The sequence below is a fragment of the Neofelis nebulosa genome, chromosome 9 (genome assembly GCF_028018385.1).
Source record: "Neofelis nebulosa isolate mNeoNeb1 chromosome 9, mNeoNeb1.pri, whole genome shotgun sequence".
Taxonomy (NCBI): Eukaryota; Metazoa; Chordata; class Mammalia; order Carnivora; family Felidae; genus Neofelis; species Neofelis nebulosa.
In genome coordinates this window covers 130,702,251-130,724,588 of record NC_080790.1, presented here as the reverse complement: position 1 = coordinate 130,724,588, position 22,338 = coordinate 130,702,251, and the positions used below count along the sequence as shown (strand labels likewise).

Below are 22,338 nucleotides of genomic sequence, written 5' to 3'. Positions count from 1 at the left end.
CCGCCCCTTCCCGCGCCACGTGACGTCATTCCGTTTCCGGCGTCTCGCGCAGTTCCGCCATGGCCTCCGAGGAAGCGAGCGGCAGCCCTCGTAGGTCTCGGCGGGAGCCGGAGGGGCGCGTCCCGCGACAGGACAAGTATTCGGTGCTTTTGCCCACTTACAACGAGCGCGAGAACCTACCGCTCATCGTGTGGCTGCTGGTGAAAAGCTTCTCCGAGAGGTAGCGTGCCCTGCCGCCCTCCCTGAGGAATGAGATGAGCTGGCTTCGCCTGCCTGGGTGTCGGCAGTTGGCTGCGCGAGGAGTCCCTGCAGGCCTCCCTTCGGCTCTTGAGGGAAGCCTCGGGGAGAAGGCCACCCTGCGAGAAAGAGGCGGCGGATACTTCTGGGGTTCATTCTGTGTCTCGGGTTCTCATTCTTGCCCTTGGGTTTTATGAGACGTTCCTTTTATTGTACACTCCCATCCTCTGTCCCCCAACCCCACCCCACGCCCCTGGTTGTCTTTTTCTTAGTAGCGTTGTCCACCTTTTCAGTCGGAGCGAGGTTGAAAGCTTGACCTCACTCCTACTTCTGGATGGTCAGGATGCGGCAGGAGCCGGGAGACTAACCGAGCACGCTCACTCCCGCCCCCGTGCTGAGTGCTTATGTAAGCATGAGGTTTGATCTCTGTGGGTTAGGGAGCTGCTGCTGGCCTGGGCAACTTCGTTGGTCACTAGTGGATGTTTGGTGTGGTTGCTAGAAACTGGGGCTTTTAGAGTTTGAATTTGAAAGTGTTATACAACGTTTTTAAGATTTCGGAAGATCCTGGTATCAGTATGAAGTAGCTTGTTTTAGATCCAGTGGGATCGCGTATAGATGAAGATCTTCCTGTATCAACACATACAAACTTCGAAAATTAAGTAACTTTTATATGGCTGTGTTATAATTTAACCAGGTCATCTCCGTGAACACAGATTATTTCTAGAGTTTTCTTGTTTTTCTTTTTTGACTTTTGTTTTACGAATGAAAACAGGTACTTTGTTCACACCATATTGTCCAGCATTTAGAAGAGCGCTTGACACACACTGAATGCTCCTTTATTAAGTGACTGTTACAGCAAACATGCTCATACTTTTACTAGTGTACTGGGGATAAAGTCTTCAGGATGGAATTACTGGGTCAACTGACGTGCTTAAAATTGACAGTTATTCCCTCTCCTGCTTGCATGGTCACGCTTGCTCTCTCTCAAAAAAAAAAAAAAACAAAAACCCAAAAACTGAAAAAGCTTTAGGGGCACCTGGTGGCTCAGTCAGTTGGGCATCTGACTTCAACCCAGGTCATGATCTCGCAGCTGGTGACTGCCACCCCCATACCTGCCCTCAGTGCAGAGCCCACCTTGGATCTTCTGTCTCCCTCTCTCTCTGCCCCTCCCCTACTCTCTGTCTCAAAAATATAAAAACAAATTGCTCACAGAAAAAATGATTGTACCACCTTAGGACTAGCATTATTTGGAGAGTGCCTGTTTCCCTACCAACCAGCCAACCTGAGCTTTATTAAACTTAACATTTTTAAAAACACTAATTGGTGAAAAATATTGCTTTTTTTTTTTAAGTTTATTTTATTTATTTTGAGAGAGAGAGAGAGAGAGAGAGAGAGAGATTGAATCCCAGGCAGGCCCCACACTGCCAGCACAGAGCCCAACGTGGAGCTCAGACTCACGAATCATGAAATTACCTAAGCCGAAATCAAGAATCAGACGCTAACCCACTGAGCTACCCAGGCGCCCTGTAACTAACTGTCTTAATGTACATGGCTCCTTGCAGTTTTTCTACTCATATCTTTTTCTTTATTTTTTATTTTGGTTTTTACAAACACTTTGCAAATTAGAGAAATTATCTTAATATAGTTGATCTTGTTTATTTTGTCTTCTGATTCTCAAATATTTTTTCCTTTAATCAGAGTGATGTTTAATGAAGGAAACAACTATTTTCAGCTATGGTCAGATTACTTAAAGGGAGTTTAGCTTGATTCCTTTAAACTACCTTACCCTCAGGTGTTCTGGGCACTTTGAAATGAGAGAAAGGAAAAATTTGCTTATGAATGACTTCATTTCTTTATGAAGTATATCTCTTTCAGCATATCAACTGGAATGAACATCTTAGCAGGTTTTGGCTTGTTAAGTACTAAAGCACCTAGGGGAGAAGGCTTAACAGATGGGCTGATTTTAGCCTTCTTTTTGGATTTTGGGGCTGACTTTTGAAAGCCTTTTAACAAAATGAATGTTTTCTTGCTGATTTCCTTACATATGTTTATTAAGACCAAGAGGAAACAGTGTTGTGGGGGTTTGGTGTGCTTCCTTTACTTTGTCCTTAAGTTTCCCAATAAAGTTGTCCAAAAAAAATCCAAAAGGGGGGTGGAGGAAGATGCAGTGATCACATGTACATCCAAGTATTGTGTTGGCTTATTTTTAGAATAGAAACTGTAACATAAAGTTAATGGAGAGCCAGCAGAGAGATTTTAATTTTGAAGCACATTAAAATCTTATGTAATTTTCTGTGCTCTTTCTAATGACTGAGGTAATGGTACAACTATTTGAAATAGTGGTGTAAAGATTATGTCACCATTTTAAAGAGGGTTTTTTAACAGATGAAATGAAATCCTATTTGTTCCTGATTATGTTATTTAAATTTATTTGGGATTAAATTTAAAAGAATATTCAGTCTAAGGTGGCTCAATGGGTTGTGGCCAACTCTTGATTTCTGCTCAAGTCATGATCTTGTGGTTTGTGTGTTAGAGCCCTGCATGGGTCTCTGCCTCCATGCTGAGTGCGTGGAGTCTGCTTGGGATTCTGTCTTCCCTTCTCTCTGCTTCACCATCCCCCCGCCCCAATGCACACTGTCTCTCTCAAATAGAACATTAAAAATAAATAAAAGAATATTAACTCAGCAACTCAGTCAACTTGAGATATCTTTTTTTTAAGCTTTTTTTTTTTTTTTTGAGAGACAGAGACAAAGCACCAGCCTGGGGAGGGGCAGAAAGAGTGGAAGACACAGAATCCGAAGCAGGCTCCAGTCTCTGAGCTGTCAACACAGAGCCTGACGTGGGGCTCGAACTCATGAACCGCAAAATCATGACCTGAGCCGAAGTCAGACGCTCAACTGACTGAGCCACCCAGGCGCCCCTTGAGATATCTTTTAAATGTACTTTTGAAATATTTTTTATAACTAAGACTTGATGCTAAGGTTCTATAATTCCACTTCCAAAGTAGGTAAGTAAAATTTTATGATATCCTATGGCATATAATGGACGGATGTATATGTAATCGCTGTGAGTTTTTAAACTAAAGAGTGTGTTTTTGATTTGAGAATTTTTTTTTATCTCAGGACTTCATTGTAACGTTTTTATCCATAGGCTGCCGAGTTTGGAGGTAAAGTACTAAATGTTTGGCATTTGTTTCATTTGGTAATTGAAGTTTTCTTTGGTGATTAATATGACATAAATTCCCACTTATATTGGTGAGGAAATAGTAATTTTAAAGTTATTTTTTAATTGGAGAGTATTGTCTCTGCAAGCAATACAGACTTTTTTTTTTTTTTTTTATTTTAGTGGAATCAGCTATGAAATTATAATCATAGATGATGGAAGCCCAGATGGAACAAGGGATGTTGCTGAACAGTTGGAGAAGATCTATGGGTCAGACAAAATTGTAAGTCATGTGAACATTCTTCTGTCACATTAGTTGTGTTTGTAGGGGAAAGATGAGAAATGACAATACTTAAAAGGCAATCTGTTTTTCTAGAAACTGAAATGAAAAAGAACATCTTGCTTGAGTTTTTCCATGTCTTTGATAAATTGGGTCAGTAGCAATTTTACAGCAAAATAGTGAGCCTTTGGATAAAGTCTGTTTTCAGAACTTACTCTGCAGATGAGTTTTCTTGAAGGGAAAAATTAAAGCATGATATTGACAGGAATATTAATGGAACTGGATTGCAATTAGTAATATGTGTCATGATCTTTCTTGCTCCCCTTTTTTGCAACTATAAAAGCTTGTAGCTGGGAAACGTGATTGTTTCCATGTGAAGTTGGCATCTTTCTATTTGTCAGAGCACTTGGCATCTTTCTTTGTAGAACAATCATCTGGGAGTAGGTTGACTCTCTGAGTCTTGAACTTTATAGAGTTTCCCACTGTACGTTAAAGGGTGTTGTTTTTCTGCTGGAGTAACTTAGATGTAGAATTCATTTTGTAATGGCTTTATAATTTTTATTTTTTATTAAAATGGTTTTTTTAATGTTCATTTTTGAGGGATAGAGAGAGGCTGAGTGTGAGCAGCGGAGGGGCAGAGAGAATCTGAAGCAGGCTCCAGGCTCCAAGCTGTCAGCACAGAGCCTGATGGCACAGAGCCTGACAGGCAGGGCTCAAACTCAGGAAGCTCGAGATCGTGATATGAGCCAAAGTTGGACACTTAACTGACTCAGCCGCCCAGGTGCCCCTATAATTTTTATTTTTGACCACTGGTTTATTTTTATAATGGTTTTTATTCATAAGTGTTTGAATACACTTGTGAGCTCTACTTTAGGTAATTTTGGGGCCCAAGCAGACAGTTGAATCCAGATTTAAACACATTCTGAGCATTGGGTATTTTAGAATTTGTATGGACCAGAGTTTCTCAGTCTCGGCACAATTGACATTTTGGACCTAATAATCCTTAGATGTGGGGGACTGTCCTGTATGTTACAGGACATTTAGCATCATCCCTGGACTCCATCCACTAGATGCCAATAGCAGCCCGTCTCCCCAGTGTGGCCACCAAAAATGTCTGTGAGTATCATCAAATGACCTCTTGTGGGCAAAATTGTCCACTCCTCCCAAAAGAGAACCATTGGTATAGATACGAAGAAAGAGGTCTCTTGGAGAACCTTTGTTGATATTTTCATCTTAAGAAATAGCAATTAAGCATTATAAAAAAAAAACTGTGGCAGGGTGCACAAGTTGGAGGAGATATTGGTTGATGGAAGGGAAGCATTTAAGGGGAACATGTTCCTCTTACACACATAGTAAATCTCTCCTATACTAGTTATTCTTTCCATATCACACCTGGGCACCTCAAAGATCTATCACCCTTCCAATCCTCCTCCAGATGTACCGGAAGAGATTAAAAGTTGACAGATTTCCAGCCTTCTGTCAGTGACTTCTTATGATGCTAGGTTCGTTTTTTTGGCCACAGTCCCCCAGTTTTTCTTTTACAAGTTCTGGGCCAAAGCCACTAAATCACATGTTACATGTAGAATACTCTGAGTTAGGCACTTCTGTTTAAGCCAGGAATATCAACCTGACAATACTTTGAATACTTTTGCCATAGAACTTCAGCCCTGAGGTATAATTGATTGATCTTAGGGTATGTCTACTAAATTGACCTTTTCATTTTTTTTTTTTTTTTTTTTTTCCAACGTTTTTTTTAATTTATTTTTGGGACAGAGAGAGACAGAGCATGAACGGGGGAGGGGCAGAGAGAGAGGGAGACACAGAATCGGAAACAGGCTCCAGGCTCCGAGCCATCGGCCCAGAGCCTGACGCGGGGCTCGAACTCACGGACCGCGAGATCGTGACCTGGCTGAAGTCGGACGCTTAACCGACTGCGCCACCCAGGCGCCCCTAAATTGACCTTTTCAAATGCTAAAACAATATGGCCCTCAAAGAGTTCCATTTTTCCCATCAACCAATAAAATTCAAAATGGAAAAAAACTGCATTCACTATTACAATTTTCTTACAGTTCCTTTCTTATTTTATGATATTCAAATCATTTAAACTAGAAAAATTGCCCTTTTTTCCCCCTCAACAATATCAGGCCATGCCAGAAATGGCCCTTCTTGCTTTTAAGTGACAAGTGCCACAAGTTTACTTGGGAGAGAAGATGGAGAAGGATTATTATTGAAGCTATTTTACAATATCTCAAAACATTAAGCACCCGATGCTTTGTTTGCTGGTCTTTCAAACTGGCTGGAATGAATGTTTCAGAAAATGAAGGAAGTTTGTTTGTTTTTTAACTCTATGTGAAGAAACTGAGCCAAGAGGTTAAGTCACTTCCAATGTCATATAGCTAATAAATAGCAGAGGTGGGACCATACAAAAGTAGAGGCACATACCTTGAACTGTTAATGATGGTTATATAGGTCAGGGAGAGCTGAGGTTGTGGAGGGCTTCAGCCTTTCTATGTCGAGTGCTTACATGACATTTGATTTACATCATCTGTTTCAGCCTCCGACCTGAGGTCAGATTATATCACCTATATTATTCCATGGTTTACTATTTTACAAGTTCTGATAATGTAATGCATCTTCATTACTTTTAAAACATCAAATGTAACTAAGATTGAGAGGTTTGACTACTTAAAAATACCAAAATATTACCTCTGACAAAAAGATCAGTATCCTAATGAGATGTACAAAACCGTAATTCATAAGAACTATAAACAGCCAAAAATGGAAAAAATAAAATGAAAAAAAAAAGGGGAGCCTCATTGATAGTAAGGAATTGCAAAACAGGAGGAAAGTACAATTATTAGCCTTTTTTTTTTTTATGTTTGTTTTGAGAGTGCACGCGCGCGCGCGAGAGAGACAGAGCACAAGTGGGGGAGGGGCAGAGAGAGAAGGAGACACAGAACCCGAAGCAGCTCCAGGCTTCCAGCTGTCAGCACACAGAGCCCGATGTGGGGCTCGAACTCAAACCGTGAGATCATGACCTGAGCCGAAATCGGACGCCCAACCGACTGAGCCACCCGGGCGCCACTACAATTAGCCTTTCTTAGCTGAAGATTTATTTTCATTATGGTAAAAAAAAAATAAAATAAAATAAAAAAATAAATCCACTCAAATACTGTTGATCCTGGTTTTTCTAAAATGTCATCAAGATTTCCTATAGTAAACATTTTTTAGAAAATAAGTGTTTTACCAAATCATAGGGTCACATGAAGTATCTTGTAAGCAGTTGTGGTGAGCATTCATCAGAGTGTGTGCCCAGCACTCCTGCTCGTACTTTCTGTGAGTTCACACTTGTCCTGACGGCTGTGAGATAAGCTCTGTTGTGCCCTTTACTGCTTTGAGCCATCCTCATTGATGTGAGGGGGCAGAAAAGGAAGGGGGTGGAATTAAGGATTTGAAAGTATAGCACGCTAAACGAAACAGTGTGTTATTACTTACGTAAGAAATGAAAAAACTACATTGTTGTCAAATGAAAAAGTTACTGATAAAACTGAAGTTGCCGTTTATGAACCTCCTAGTCCCTTCCCCAGGGGAGACCTCTGTCAGCAGTTTGGTGGGGGTGGCCTCAGACCTTTGTGCATGTGTGCGCATGGGTCTACATGTGGGGAACTGGGTAAGGTGGTGCTTTTGTTTTTTTAACGTAGATGTAATCTTCCTGCATTATTCTGTTGATTTGTAATTATAGCTTGGAGATCTTTTATTACTAAGTTTTCTCATTCTTTTAACTGTAGCACAGCCTTCTTTCATATGCAGCGTGGTTTATGTTTTATAAACACTTGAGAAAAGACTTTTCTAGCAGAAACATAGGATTAGAAGATCTAAGGTGAACTTTATTTTTTTTTAATGCTCATTTATTTTTGAGAGACAGAGCACGAGTGGGGGAGGAGCAGAGAAAGAGGGAGACACAGAATCCGAAGCAGGCTCCAGGCTCTGAGCTGTCGGCACAGAGCCGGACGCGGGGCTTGAACTCACGAGCTATGAGATCATGACCTGAGCTGAAGTCGGACAGTTAACTGACTGAGCCACCCAGGCGCCCCTCCCTGTTCAGTAAATTTTAATTACTGTACATGGTTGATTGAATGTCTAGTTCTCCTGTAAGAGCTCATCAAGCAGAAGTGTATTTTGTCTTTGTTCCTCCCCAAGACTTGCATGCAGTTTGCATGTAGTAAAAAGTACTACAATCTGTCCTGGTTGAATTGAACTGAAAATACTCTGTTTAGAGATTTGCAGTCTGAGGCAGCCTGCTTATAGACTGGCAAATGCAGAAGGGGACAAGATAGGCTCAGTAGTGAGTCTACTTGAGCCGTGTAAGAAACAGTAAGAAAAGAAAAAATACAATTTTTTTTGTTAGGAATATAACCCTAGGGGCACCTGGGCGGCTCAGGTGGTTAAGCATCCAACTCTGGGTTTCGGGGCACCTGGGCGGCTCAGGTGGTTAAGCATCCAACTCTGGGTTTTGGCTCAGGTCATGGTCTTGTGGTTTGTGAGTTCGAGCCCCACATCGGGCTGTCTCCTATCAGCACAGAGCCCACTCTGGATCCTCCTCTGTCCCCCTTTCGCCTTACCCCTCCCCCTCATGTGCTTTGTCTCTCTCAAAAACAAACATTCAATATGTATGTATGTATATGTATATATTTAGGAATATAACCCTAAAGTCATGTAATTGTGGCATTAGAGAATGTAATGAGGTCATCCAAGGATAAAGTCAGGATAAGTTGATGGAGTGATGTCAGCATTTAAGATCATGAAAGGAGTTCAAAGAAAGTATAAATACCCTTTCAGCCGGTGATTCAACTTTTAGGGTGCTAATTACAGAAATAACTGGACCTTGGGACACCTGGGTGGCCCAGTCAGTTAAACATCTGACTCTTGATCTCTGTTCAGGTCATGATCTCCTGGTTCCTGAGATCAAGTCCTGCCTAGGGCTCAGTGCTGATAGCATGGAGCCTACTTGGGATTCTCTCTGCCCCTTCCCCACTCCTTTTCACTCAGTGGTGCGCTTCCATTCATTGGTGCACTCTCTTTCTCAAAATAAGTAAATAAACTTTATATAAAAAAGAAAACGGGGCGCCTGGGTGGCTCAGTCGGTTAAGCATCCGACTTTGGCCCAGATCATGATCTCACAGCTAGTGAGTTTGAGCCCCGCTTTGGGCTCTGTGCCGACAGCTCAGAGCCTGGAGCCTGCTTCAGATTTTGTGTCTCCTCTCTCTGCCCCTCCCCTGCTCACGCTCTCTCTCTCTCTCAAAAATAAACAAACATTTAAAAAAAAAAAAAAGAAAGAACAGGACCTATACAAAAGGATATATGTACAAGTGTCTTTGGTGTAGGTATATTTGTAGTGGCAGATACCTGGAACCAAATCATTAAAATCACAAAAGGAATTGGGGAAACAAATGTGGCTATCAAATATTCCAAGAAGATATGGAATAAGTGGGTTAAATCCTCAGTTTTCCTAGGGGAAGGAAGCAGTAGATGTTGTTCAAAATGCTAAGTAATAGATACAATATATTGTTACATACTGTTTTCTGGTGGGTAACTCCAGGAAAAAAAAATGTTTAAAATTTGGCCTGCAGTGTTGGGGTGAAATTTTCCAAGCTGTTAAACTATTTGATTTGTTATTAAATACTAAGCACTTCTTCACTTTGGCAAAAAATGTTAAGCATGCATTGCTTTAATGTCTAATATAAGGTCTAATGTATGGAACTATGTTTCTGTTAAAAAGGGTAAGTACCTATAAAAAAATAATTTTTAATAGTTTTGTGTGTGTGTGTGTGTTAAAATGCTGTTTCTTATTCTTGTAGCTTCTAAGACCACGTGAGAAGAAGTTAGGACTGGGTAAGTATAACCTCTCACCCCTCATACCTGCTTCTTGCCTTGGTAAGGTGATCCAGTATGTGTTTTCCCAATTTGGAACAGGGCCAAAATACAGTGTCCTCCTGTAATGGTTTTTAACGATCTTAATGACATTGAAATGGTTTCACTTGCGTTGTCTCTATCTGTCAAAGCCCAGTTGGGAAAGCAGAAACCACTGTCAGTCTTTCAACGTAGGGAATTTAATACGAAGAATCTGGTTACGCAGGTGAGGGAATGCTGAAAAGCCAAATGGAACCGTGAAGCTACTCAGACTAGTAACAGCTAGTGGTTGCTACCACCCTTCGAAAGAAGCAACAATAGGAGACGGTGCTTTTGGAGCCCAGGAACCCCAGGTTACTTAGAAGGGGTTGGAATAATGGAGTGGGGGCTACCTGGCAGGAGCTGGAGCCATGGGGATACCCAGTCAGTGCTGGGATGCAGTGTAAGAGTGGGGACACACTTCGACTTTTCCTCTTCTCTCCTGGCAACTATCCCCTGGTGTCTCCCAAAGCGATTTGGCAGCCAGTTGACAAGAGCCCTCGGGAACTGTAGTTCCGTGCAGTGTAGAACAGAGAAGGGGTCCAAGAGCAAATGTGTTGGGACCACCACACCACTTTAGCTCTAAATCTTTGAGTATTTTTTTAGAAGTTATAAACAGTTACTCTTTGTTTTTAAAAAAGGAAGCTTTTCCAACTTTTAATTATAGGAGGTTATAGAAAATCTCAGATGAACTTGGTCCTCCCAAGATGAATATCTGAATGCCCTTATTTCTTTTCTTTTGGTTGTAGTTGCTTGTATTGGGAAATAATAATAATTTTATTAAAAAATTGAGAGAGCATGGAGGAAGCACAGTTCTTTTTTGTTGTTTTTTAATGTTTATTTGATTTATTTTAGAGAACGAGAGAACACAAGCAGGGGAGGGGCAGAGAGAGAGGGAGACACAGAATCCGAAGCAGGCTCCAGGCTCTGAGCCGTCAGCACGATCCCTTGGGGGTCACACTTATGCACTGTGAGATCATGACCTGAGCCAAAGTTGGATGCCTAACCGTCTGAGACACCCAGGTGCCCTGGAAGCACAGTTCTTAAAAATCGAGTACTTGCTGTCCTGAAGACCCTTAGTTCTCTGGCATCATAAAGTATCTGAATATCTGAACCCAGAAGTTCTTTGGGACTGAAGTAATCTGGAAACTGCCGTGAAAGCAACCAGGAATTACTAACCAGTCAGTAGAAATCCAAAGAGCTGTGATGGTGACTTTTGAGCAAAGGAAGTTAGAACTGAGTTCGGCCTTGGGGCACCTGGGTGGCTCAGTTGGTTAAACGTCTGGCTTCAGTTCAGGTCATAATCTCATGGTTCATGAGTTCCAGCCTCGTGTTGGGCTCTCTGCTCTCAGCGCAGAGCCTGCTTCAGATCTTCTGTCGATCCTCTGTCCTGTCTCTGTCCCTCCCCTACTCCCGTGCTCGCTCGCTTGCTCGCTCACTCACTCTCATGAATATTTAGAAGACTTTGCCCTTACTAGGGCAAGATACTGTGGTGGCTTGGACCTAGAGAATGCAGGAATCCTCAAATCCCAATTTACCCTTACTTACCAGGTCCATAGGGAACTTTTAGGCATGAGGGGGGCTAAATAACTCCTGGTTGTGCCTTTGACCCCAGACACCAGACCAGGGCTCTAGTGTATTAGGCTTACAGCATAGAAGACGTTCACTGGGTAGCTTTTACGAAGATGGGACAGGAGTGATGGGGAAGGGCAGAGGCAGGGCAATACTCACAGGTCAGGATCCAAGCATCAGAAGATGCTGCCTGGGACTGAGGTGAAGTTGATGAAAGAACGGACTCAAGAGATGCTTTTTATTTTGAATAAATAGGATTTAACGGTACCTTAGTTTTACCTCTGGAGAACTGCTGTATGCTTTTCAGATGCTTAATTTAATTTCTCGCCTGTTCACGAGTATACTTCAGCGTTTCTGGTGATTTTCTTTAATGGATATGTTTTTGTTTTTAGGAACTGCATATATTCATGGAATGAAACATGCCACAGGAAACTACATAATAATTATGGATGCTGACCTCTCACACCATGTAAGTGGTATCTTTTTTTGTTAGCTATTCATGATAGGTTAAGCCTGTTTTACTGACTTCGTGTTTATTTGTTTTAAATTTCAGCCAAAATTTATTCCTGAATTCATTAGGTAGGTATTTCTAATATTTGAAAAAATTCTAATTCAAACCATTTGTCTTATGTTGATTTTGGACTTCTTTTCATTTTTTTCATTCTTTACTAATTAAAAACGGACATGCTATTTTGTTTGCTGTCAAAATGGATACCAACATATGTATTTGAGGCTCTTGACTATAGATATGTGACTAAATGATATATTTTAGGAACTAAGCAACAGATAATTCCTTTGTTATCTAAATTCTTCCAGAATATGGGAAAAGATGGAAGGTGACTTTGTTAAATGGAATTAAGCCCTGCATCGTAAGGGTGAAACACCATGAACAAATAGGGTTTATTCCAAGAATGCCAGGATGGTTCATCATCAGGAATTCATCAACATAATTTATCACATTAACAAAGCATGATTGAGTCTATAGATGCTAAAAGGTATTTGACAAACTTCCTGGGTCACCTCTAATGAAAACTTGAAAGTAGAAAGAAAAGGAAACCGCTTAAATTTGATGAAGAAAATCCAGTCCTAACACAAACATCTTACTAATTGGTGAAATGTTGAATCATTAATAAATGCATCAAGTTAGGCATACCAGCTGTTATTATACATGGATATTTTAAGTGACATACTAAGCATGTAGTATAAATATTGATAAGGGATACGAAATTGTATTTATTTGCAGGTAGTATAGTTGTATTCTTAGAAAATCCAAAACAACATGAAACCTCTCAGAATAAGAATGTGGAGGGGCGCCTGGGTGGCGCAGTCGGTTAAGCGTCCGACTTCAGCCAGGTCACGATCTCGCGGTCCGTGAGTTCGAGCCCCGCGTCGGGCTCTGGGCCGATGGCTCGGAGCCTGGAGCCTGTTTCCGATTCTGTGTCTCCCTCTCTCTCTGCCCCTCCCCCGTTCATGCTCTGTCTCTCTCTGTCCCAAAAATAAATAAAAAACATTAAAAAAAAAAAAAAATTTAAAAAAAGAATGTGGAAGCTGTGCTCAGTGTAAGCTGAATATACTAAAACAAAACTAGGTAACGTTTCTCCCGTTTGGATCACTTCAGGCTCTTTTCTTTGCCCTTCAAACTGCTGTGTGATCTGGCCCCTCTGCCGCTCTCCTTTGCCTAGAATGTTCTTTCCTTTCTCCTTCATAGCCAACTATTCTCATCCTTTGATCTCTGCATAAAGTCCCTTCAGAGATGCCTTGTCTGCTTATATGTTGAATACCCAAAAGCCCCTTTGACCTGTGAAGGAAATGAAACCAGGGTAATAGAAAATTTGTGAAAGACAGAAATAGGCCATATGTAGAAGAAAGCCCAATGGCTGATAAACCCAAGAGAAGATACCCTGGCATGTTGTCAGGGAAACGCAGTTGAAATAACTGGGAGTATTTTATTACCCGTTAGTTCGTCATAATTACAAACTGAAAGAGCAGCACATCTAGTGCCAATAAGATGGTGGGAGGTGGACACACAAATATTGCCGGAGAAATGTGAGTTGCTACAACCTTTTTGGAAAGTAATTTCTGGTGATATCTGTTGGAAATACTCCTAAGCTTTATTTTAGCAAATCTGTTATGTTCCACTTTGGGTCGTCTAAGCACCAGGATGTACATTTATAAAAACATTGCCACACTTCATTGTGGTTGTGTTGTTGGGGGTGGGGAAACCCACCATGAAAACAACCATATAAGTATGTGGGTTCAGTGTTCTGTGGGACATTTTTGCAGCTATTGGAAAAAGTGGGGAAATTCTCTGCTGACCTATAGGGATGTCCATGGTTCCATCATGTATGTTGTTAATGGACACAAGGCAGTTGCAAAATGTACTTTTTTGGGTTCCAGTTTCGTTAAAGCAACCGGAAAGCCTGGAGTTCCGTGTGTCTTTATCTTTCTGCAAAGAGAAAGGTCTGGAGGGTTACCAGGCTGTTTTAGCACTGTTTACTTCATGGGGCCGAGAACAGAAAGGAGGGAGATTACATCCTAGGATGGTTTCACATGGTACAATCAGCAAGTACTATTTTTTTAGTTTTAGAAGTTAACAAAGGGGGAAAAAATCAGAATTGAAAATATTACATCAAAAGATTTCTTAGTGGTATAGTTCATGTTTTCTTGGCATTATATTTCCTGTGCAAGTCTTAAAAGTTCTTTTTGTATAACTCATGAAAATAACTATTGAAAGCTCAATAGCTTTTTCTAATTGACAACTGATTTTTCTATAGGAAGCAGAAGGAGGGTAATTTTGACATTGTCTCTGGAACTCGCTACAAAGGAAATGGAGGTGTATATGGCTGGGATTTGAAAAGAAAAATAATCAGGTAGAGACATGTGCTATGGTTTCTCTCTTGTTTAGTGTAACTGGACATATGTTTGTAACAGGTATTTGGATTAAATCACCATGGTGCCTTGGGATTTCTGGGACCAGATTGTTAACTTCATATATATGTATGTACGTATGTACATATGTATATGTGTATATATATAGTCATCTCAAATGTATGTAATCATTTCAAATAAATGAGACACTTCATGATCAGCTATTACTAAGCAGCAAAAGTAGTGAGGCTTTGGAGTCAGACCTGGGTTAAAATCCTGACTGTGTCATTTAATCCCTGTGTCACATAGCATATTGTACCTTTTCTAGCCTTACTTCCCTCATCATAAAATGGAAATGAAACATACTGTTTCAGTTTTCTATCACTGTATAACAAACTGTGTCAAAGCTTAGTGACTTAAAACAACTATTTCTCCTCATTCTGTGACTTGGTTGATGGTTCCCCTGCTAGCTTCACCTGGGCTCATTCTTGCAGCTTCTTCAGCTGGAAGGTCAGGGTCAGGTAGGCTGAAAGATCCAAGATGGCCTCATTCCTGTATCCAGTCTTTGGGACTGGTTGTTGTCTGGGACATCTCACTACTGCACCTTCTGGAAAGCTTGGCCAGTGTCTTCACATGGCATCCTAAGGGCAGCATCCAAGAGTCCTAAGGCTGCAGCAGCAAGGCCTCCTAGTCCTAGGCTCTGGAGCTAACAGCATTCTTTTTTGGTCAAAGCAAGCCCATAATCAAGTGGTGAGGAAGGAGAATCCACTTACTGGTCTTCATCCACAAGGAATTTGTGAGCATATTTAATCTACATCACTTTTTTGTGCTTCTTAGGAAGATGAGGTCAATTTTAATCCATAAAGGATCTATCCAGCTTACTATGTTACACATGACGACATAATTTTATACAAATTCTTACTAATGTTAGTGTTTTTTATCACCCTTTTCATCCCTATTGAAGATTCTATTGAGTTAATCTCCGTTCTGCTTCTTAAATGTGGAACCTTGGGCAAGTCATTTAAGACCTGTAGGACCCTCAGCCTTCAGTGAAACGAAGGGGTTGGATAAAGCAGAGAAAAAATCCTACACTACTTTTTCCTGTTCGCTCCTTCTTTCTCGTGCACACACACACACTATATACACCGTTTGAATGGATCACCACAGGTGGGGCAAAACCATCAGTATTTTCCACAGGCTCTCCAGATGATTCTGTTGTACAACCAACATTCAGAACAACAGATGAGTGATCTCTCTCTCAGACCCCTCTGAATTTGGTCATCGGAATTCTTATTTAAAATAAGGGAATCCCGATCAGATACAATTTACAGCTCTTAGTTGGATCATTAAGTTATATTGAGTTGTGTTTGTCATCACTTGTTAATGTCTGCACTGACTTAGTATATAAACTCCTGAGAAAGATTATGTAATCACTTGCCCAAGGTCTCATTTGTGTGATCCAGAATTAGAATTAGAATCCAAGTCTGTCTCACCCTTGCTGCATATTTTAAAACAAACCCTCATTTAAAAATACATTATCTTGACGGGCACCCTGGTGGCTCAGTCATTTAAGCGGCAATGCCTGATTTTGGCTCAGGTCATGATCTCAGTTCGGGAGTCCAAGCCTCATGTCAGGCTCTGCGCTGACAGCTCAGAACCTGCTTAGGACTCTCTGTCTCCCTCTCTTTCTGCCCTCCCCTACTCGCGTGCTCACTCGTGCATGTGCATGCTCTCTCTCTCTCCCTCTCTCAAAAGTAAATAAATAAACATTAAAAAAAATACATTAGCTTGAACAGAGCTGCAAATACATATGTATACATACACACATAAACATATATGCATGCTTTCCTTTGATTAAACCCATCTTGGGGAGGTAAACTGTGTCCTAGAATTTTTTTGTTATCTATTAGAAGCATCTTGAAAGGGAAAATGTTTTTGAAATTAGCCATTATCCCAGCTATATGACTAATCATGTTATTTGTGTAAAAATAATCTTTCCGAGGGAGGGCCTTGGTAGTTAGTTACCTTGGCTTTGGAGAGAAACTGTTCTTTCCAGTTTGCCCCGGAAAACTTTTTTTTCTGAATCGGAGTTTACTAAAATAGCTGCAATAAAAAAGTCACTTTTTCCAAGGGCAAGGAAAGTCTTTTTGAAATACTAATAATAGCTATTAGTAATAGCTTGAAACTGTTACTTGGTTGTGTTGGAAGCACACATCCTGTCATTGTTGTAGACTGGATGTCTTTGCTAAAATTCATGTGTTAAAGTACCTTACCCCCAAAGCATTGGTATTTGGAGGTGGGGCCTTTGGGAGGTAATTTAAATATAGTGACCATGGGGCACTCATGGTAGGATTAGTGCCCTTTCAAGAAGAGACCAGAGAGATCGGCTTCTCTTGGCCTCCTCCCCTCAGCACATAGCATGAAGGCAGCCCTTTAAGCTAGGAAGAGGGTCCTCCTCAGGAACCAAGTCTGCTGCACCTTGATCTTGGACTTCCCAGCCTTCATAAGCCACCCAGTCTGCAGTATTTAGTTATAGTGGCCCAAGGAGACTGACACAGTCTCAGAATGAACCTTTGTTCAATTTCCACAGATTGCCAAAAACCAAAACCCTTTCCCACTTGTATACTTTCTTTAAAAAAAAAAAAAAAAAAAAAAAAAAAAAAAAGCCATATTTATGCAGACTGACCTGTTGCATTACTTGAAATCCACAATCCCTTGTTGCTGATTAGAATCTGAAAAGGATACTCCAAATCCCTGATCCCTTTTGCTCTCTGAGAGATGCTCATAATTCTAAATAATGGCTGTTGGCAAATAGGCAAGTTGAATTTAAAATGTTACCTTTCTTACCTAAAATTTATAAGAATGATTGTTTTATAGGTCCCCTCTACATGTCACATTTGAGAATAAAAGTTCCCATTTTCTGAAAAATGAGAATGCCAAATCTTTTACTGACTAAACTTTTTTATAAAATTAACATTTTTTTAAATGTTTATTTTTGAAAGAGAGGGCATGAGTGGGGTAGGGGCAGAGAGAGAGGGAGACAGGATCCAAAGCAGGCTTTGCACTGAGAGCAGAGAGCCCGATGTGGGGCTCAAACTCATGAACCATGAGATCATGACCTGAGCTCAAGTCAGATGCTTAACTGATTGAGCCACCCAGGCACCCCTATAAAATTGACATTTTTGTGAAACAGTTGTATTTATGAAATTTGTGTAGCAATTTTAGCACTCTGATCTCAGATGTGTTTCTCTTGTTTAAAAAATGTATTTTATAAAGAAAATCTGATTGTTTTATTTAACAGCCGTGGGGCCAATTTTATAACTCAGATTTTGCTCAGACCAGGAGCATCTGATTTAACAGGAAGTTTCAGGTACAGTAAAAACTTGTAATTTTATATTTTCTATATAAAGTTTCTTGCTATACAGTGGCTTATTTAGGAAATGCTTTTCATTTCTACCCCATTTTTCTTCTGGAACACACAAAGGCCGACTGAAGTTCCTTCAGAGTTGCTCATGAGGCCTAAGCATCTTCTTAAGGAAAAATGTGTACTTTCCAAAGAGCATCCAAGGCGGGGCTTAGGTTAGTGTGTTTGTTAACATTCTCACTGGTGCTCAGCCCCTTGGGGGCCCCCAGAGGGCCAAGGTGGTTACTCAACTGCTTATTCAGAACATGGCTGTCACTGGTGATGTGCTCCAAAGAACACGTCTACCAGCAATTTTCTGCAATTTATATGAATATTTATGGCACAGTCCACAGAAAAGTTTGAAGACTTCAGTTACCTTGTTCTCCATATGCTTTCAATTAAAAAGCAAGCCTTGTTTAATTGGAATAAAGCCTCCTGCCAGGTCGGGAAGGGGTAATTTTTGTTTGTTTGGGGGGGGGGGGTATGTTTTTAATTTTGAACTGCTATAGTAGATGAACTGTTTCGTATGACCATGCCAAATGACTAAAGACTGCCACTTTTTTGTCTCTGAAGCTAGAAGATGTCTGTTCCTCTACTTTAAGGCCTAAACCTCATGCATTAGTTGATAATTTATATTACTTGATACTTGCTCTTTTCCATTAAATGTTGATTCTTCTTTTTTTTTTTTTTTTAAGTATTGACACTCTAGGTTAAGCTAGGTTAAGACAGGAACTTAGGCATCACAGGATTGAGGCAGTCCTGGTAAGATACAGCTATTACCAATTAAGGTCACAGTTAGATATGTATAATTGACAGATGTCCAGCCCAACTTTAGATGGGCTGCAGGCCAAACAGATCCCATCAAATTTACAGAGTAAGACAGAGGAGCTAAGAAGTCCTTTGGGTGAACCTAGTCACTTTCTTCAGGAACTCTCCCTTAAGTCCCCTAGAGGTACTTCAGTTTATCCCAGGGAATTTATTTAGTAGATCTTGGGAAATAGAAACTGGTCATAGGCATTTGTGAGGAAACACCTGTTAGTTACTGAGTGTGTTCTGCTTTATATTGTGGATTCATCATCATCTATCAACTCTATTGTTGCAATATTTGGAACAGTTTCCCTTTGTTCAACCTGAAAAATAAATTTTAAGAAAATTTAAAAACTAAAAACAGTGGGTGGTTCTGCTTCAAGTGATTCACTTTAGCCTATTTTTATAACTTCCTTAAAAGACACTAAGAATTCATTTTCAAAATTATTCTAAATTATTTACCAAATATTTCATGACCATTCTGGTTCGGGACAAGTGTCCTAATCATCAGCTGTGACCACTTTTCTGCATACAGATGGCTAGTGAAAGTTTTAGGTTTTATAAATACCAGTGAACTTTCCAAAGATCAGGTTACATGTAGGCAAGTGTATTTACCTAGGTGTTCATGTATATTTTAATTTCTCACAGGTTATACCGAAAAGAAGTCCTACAGAAATTAATAGAAAAATGTGTTTCCAAAGGCTATGTCTTCCAGATGGAGATGATTGTTCGGGCAAGACAGTTGAATTATACTATTGGCGAGGTAGGCAACTGATGGTAAATAGTCCACTGTATTCCTTGTAAAGGAACAATAGGTTTAGACTTTTTATAATAAAAAGTTTAACTTGCACAACTACTGAATAAATGTGGAAAGCTTCCAGTTGTTTAGAATGTTCGTGCACTAAAGGATGAAAATTCATTTCACTTCCAAATTACTACCTACATTTGACCTAAGATGTAAAACCTCAATAGAAGGCAGCATTCTCTTTTAAGGGATTAAAAGCTACTGGTACCTTATTCATTTTGCCCTTTCTTCTGGTCACCCAGCCTTGTGAGATGAGTGTCTTTGCTCCTTTTCTTCTTGCCGTTGCCAAGAGCCACCCTAATGATGAATCCTTTTGCCATTTCCTAGGAGTAAATGAAGAGGACAGGAATATTTCCAGCCAGCTAGTGAGCTCTCAGGGAAGGCTCTCCTCACTTAACACTAATGTTTGTATTCATAGCAAGAAAATAGCTAACTAGATTGCCATTTCTCGTGTGGAAGTTCCAAGATTTCTAACTTAACACTAAAATAGTGACAGATAAATTTAATGGACTACTGAAAAATTGTACTTTTGGAGTATCAATTTTTCTTGAAGTACAGGCTGAAACCTTGGTAAACCAGCTTAATATTCAGGATCAGTGCTTTCAGACAGTTGGAGATTTGGTTCATATGACCGATTTTTACATAATGAAATGTTTAAAGATTTAGAGGTACACACGATTGCTGTAAGAATCCTCTAATTGTGAACTTACTTGAAGGACTTGGCTATCAGAAGTTAAATTTTATTTGTATTGTATTGGTGTATGCCTGCTATACTTCCTTTCTAATAGTTTTGAAGACTGACTTACCATATATATTTTTTTTAACTAGGTTCCAATATCATTCGTGGATCGCGTTTACGGTGAATCCAAGTTGGGAGGAAATGAAATAGTCTCTTTCTTGAAAGGATTATTGACTCTCTTTGCTACTACATAAAAAGAAAGTTATTCATTATACTTATCATGTTGATTCATTTAAACATAAAAGAAGCCTGGTTGCTGATTTTTATAAAATGTACTCTTAGAGCATAAATCATAAGGTAAGGTAAATTTCATACAAATCTTTTTTCTGAGGAAACTACATTTTATATGTCAAATTAAATTAGAAAAACGAGCAGTGTTCTCAATTTTCACTTGCATTTTGCTGTATTAAGACTTGTAAATAAATGTATTTGGTTGTTTTTTTTTTTTCCCCCAGAAAATACTGCTTTCATTAGAATATGAGTGCAGAATTTCTTACATGGGGAAGATTTTGAAGTATATAAAAACTGGATTCGTAGCTCTTTGTAATAGTGTCAGAAGTAAGAAAAATGTTAATTTTATTCATGAAATATATATGGCTGTTTCTGTATGAATGAATAAGTAGACACATCTGCCCCTTCTTAAAAAATGTATCTCAAATTTCTTAGATAAAATAATATATCCAGATCACAATTTTAGAATTTGGCCCTTTGTAGCTGTTGTGTTGATGAAGCATTACATCTGTCAAAGCAAGTCTATTTAAAATACATACTGTGAATTGGAAACTTGACATCAGTTGATGGCATAGTTTTTTTCTCCCCTATCCTGAGCAGTAGCTTCTATCAGTAAGAAAAGAATACTGATGACATATTAAGGTATCGATATTTTAATGACTTTTAAGACTTAGCTGCTATAGCACTTTTTAAACATCTTACTCTTACTAAGCTGTAAGTGTTCTGCCGGGTAAATTGCAGGCTAAGTTGTTCCTGAAAGCCAGCACGAATGTTCTGTGTACCTATCTTGTCTAACCTGGGTGTTTCAAAAACACGAAATTTCTAACTGTAGTATAGCTTATGGAACATACAGTATCTTTTAAGTTTGCAGGAAGTCATACTTTGAGCAAATAAGCTTAGAAACGAGTTGACTTGCAGATAAGAGACATCTCTAAGTTATTTAACAAGCATATTTATTGAACTGTATTCCTAATTACATTTTCCTGGCTTAATTTGGCTGCTAAAGAAACTCAAAGTCTGATTTTTCCATCGCATTTCTAACAGATACCACCAGAAATTAATACCAGGACATAAAACCTTTGGTGTCATTTTGAACATTACCTTTTCCCATAATTGAATCCATAGGACACATTCCAGTAGGGCCTCTACTGTTCTGTTTCCCTTTTACACCGAGCTATGTAGCCAGCCAGCACACTACAGACCCACCTCCCTTGGGGAAGTGACGTCTCTTCGTCGTTAATAACAACTAGAAAGTTCATCACTGTTGGATGTAAAATTAGTTTTAAGCTAATGAAATACGGTACTTGCTGTTGTGGTTGAATGTTTAGAATCTCTTCTACTTCATCTAAACCCAGAGTTTTCATTGTCAGGTATGTGGAGCAGAGATGAAGTAACTACCTCAGAACTCACTAGAGTAGATAGCTATCTTCTGCCTTTTTAATCTTTTTGGTTCTTACACCCACAGTCATTACAACACTGTCACTATTGGAATTTATAGTAAAGAAAGTATTTGAGCAATGAAGACTTTTCATTACTTAGAAGTTATTTAGAAAATCTGGACTATTTAGATGCATTTTTTTTCGTAAATATGATGAGCACTAAAATATTCTTAAACATTTACATGTCAATCTAGCATCTCTTTTTACTTTGTAAATTAGGCCAAGGACGAAATCCAGATGTTTTCCCTTTGTATCTGTATTATCACTGTATGAAATCTAAGTATATCTAAGAAAAACTAAACTTGGGCTAAAATTATTTTGCTTATTTCATGGTAGCTTTTGCCTGTATTCTGCAACGTGTAATTAGGTTTTTCATCTTTGTTTCTCTAAATCAGATGCTTTGGCGCCCCTCCCCCGCCCCCCCCCCCCTTTTTTTTTTTTTTTTTTTTTTTTTTTTTTACTTTTCCAGCTATTGTTTTCCCTTGAAACATTGATTGGGCTTTTAAAGATATATTTTATTACAATCTCAGAGATGGGGTTGGATGAAATGGCTTGTTTAAACCCGCTAACTGAAGTCTTCGACATTGAGCTATATAGAACCACAATTTGTACTATTTTGAATTACGTCAGGATCTTTTGGGATGTTAGGTATGGTTTGAAACTATTTTAACTTGAAATTTAGAGAAACAGCCCAAGATCAACGTACTTACAGAGCAGACCTTAAGAAAACAGGCTTGGTTAAACCTTCATGATTGGTATTCGTTACTCTCCAGTCTGTTTAGCCAAGGCCATGCTCTCAGATGCACCTGCTATGAAAGGTGGGTTCGGAAATGTTGACATAATGTG

General features: G+C 39.6%; 2 protein-coding genes across 3 annotated transcripts in view; both read left to right on the top strand.

Moving 5' to 3' along the window:
- Positions 1–5: 5 nt before the first annotated feature.
- DPM1 (dolichyl-phosphate mannosyltransferase subunit 1, catalytic) lies at positions 6–20,610 on the top strand. Of its 2 annotated transcripts, XM_058685970.1 has the most exons (9): positions 10–220; positions 3,583–3,682; positions 9,538–9,571; positions 11,593–11,669; positions 11,754–11,779; positions 13,975–14,070; positions 17,370–17,438; positions 18,927–19,041; positions 19,912–20,610. In XM_058685970.1, exons 1-9 carry the CDS (start codon positions 60–62, stop codon positions 20,014–20,016), a joined length of 783 nt encoding a protein of 260 aa, XP_058541953.1. In that variant the 5' UTR covers positions 10–59; the 3' UTR covers positions 20,017–20,610. The 2 variants fall into 2 exon arrangements, with proteins under 2 accessions (XP_058541954.1, XP_058541953.1); XM_058685971.1 differs by lacking the exons at positions 17,370–17,438; positions 18,927–19,041; positions 19,912–20,610 and adding an exon at positions 15,033–16,571 and having other exon boundaries at positions 6–220.
- Positions 20,005–22,338, top strand: part of ADNP (activity dependent neuroprotector homeobox) — a 33,020-nt gene continuing 30,686 nt past the window's right edge. The window contains exon 1 of the mRNA XM_058685968.1: positions 20,005–20,119. The gene's annotated coding sequence lies outside the window, so the exon portion shown is untranslated. The remainder of the gene's footprint in view (positions 20,120–22,338) is intronic.

What these genes read in the sequence shown, in the direction of transcription:
- DPM1 (XM_058685970.1), top strand. Translation starts at nt 60, where the DNA reads ATGGCCTCCGAGGAAGCGAGCGGCAGCCCTCGTAGGTCTCGGCGGGAG. An exon ending in TTGAAAAGAAAAATAATCAG is followed by an intron (nt 14,071 to 17,369) that starts GTAGAGACATGT and finishes TTTATTTAACAG; the next exon opens with CCGTGGGGCCAATTTTATAA. An exon ending in GATTTAACAGGAAGTTTCAG is followed by an intron (nt 17,439 to 18,926) that starts GTACAGTAAAAA and finishes AATTTCTCACAG; the next exon opens with GTTATACCGAAAAGAAGTCC.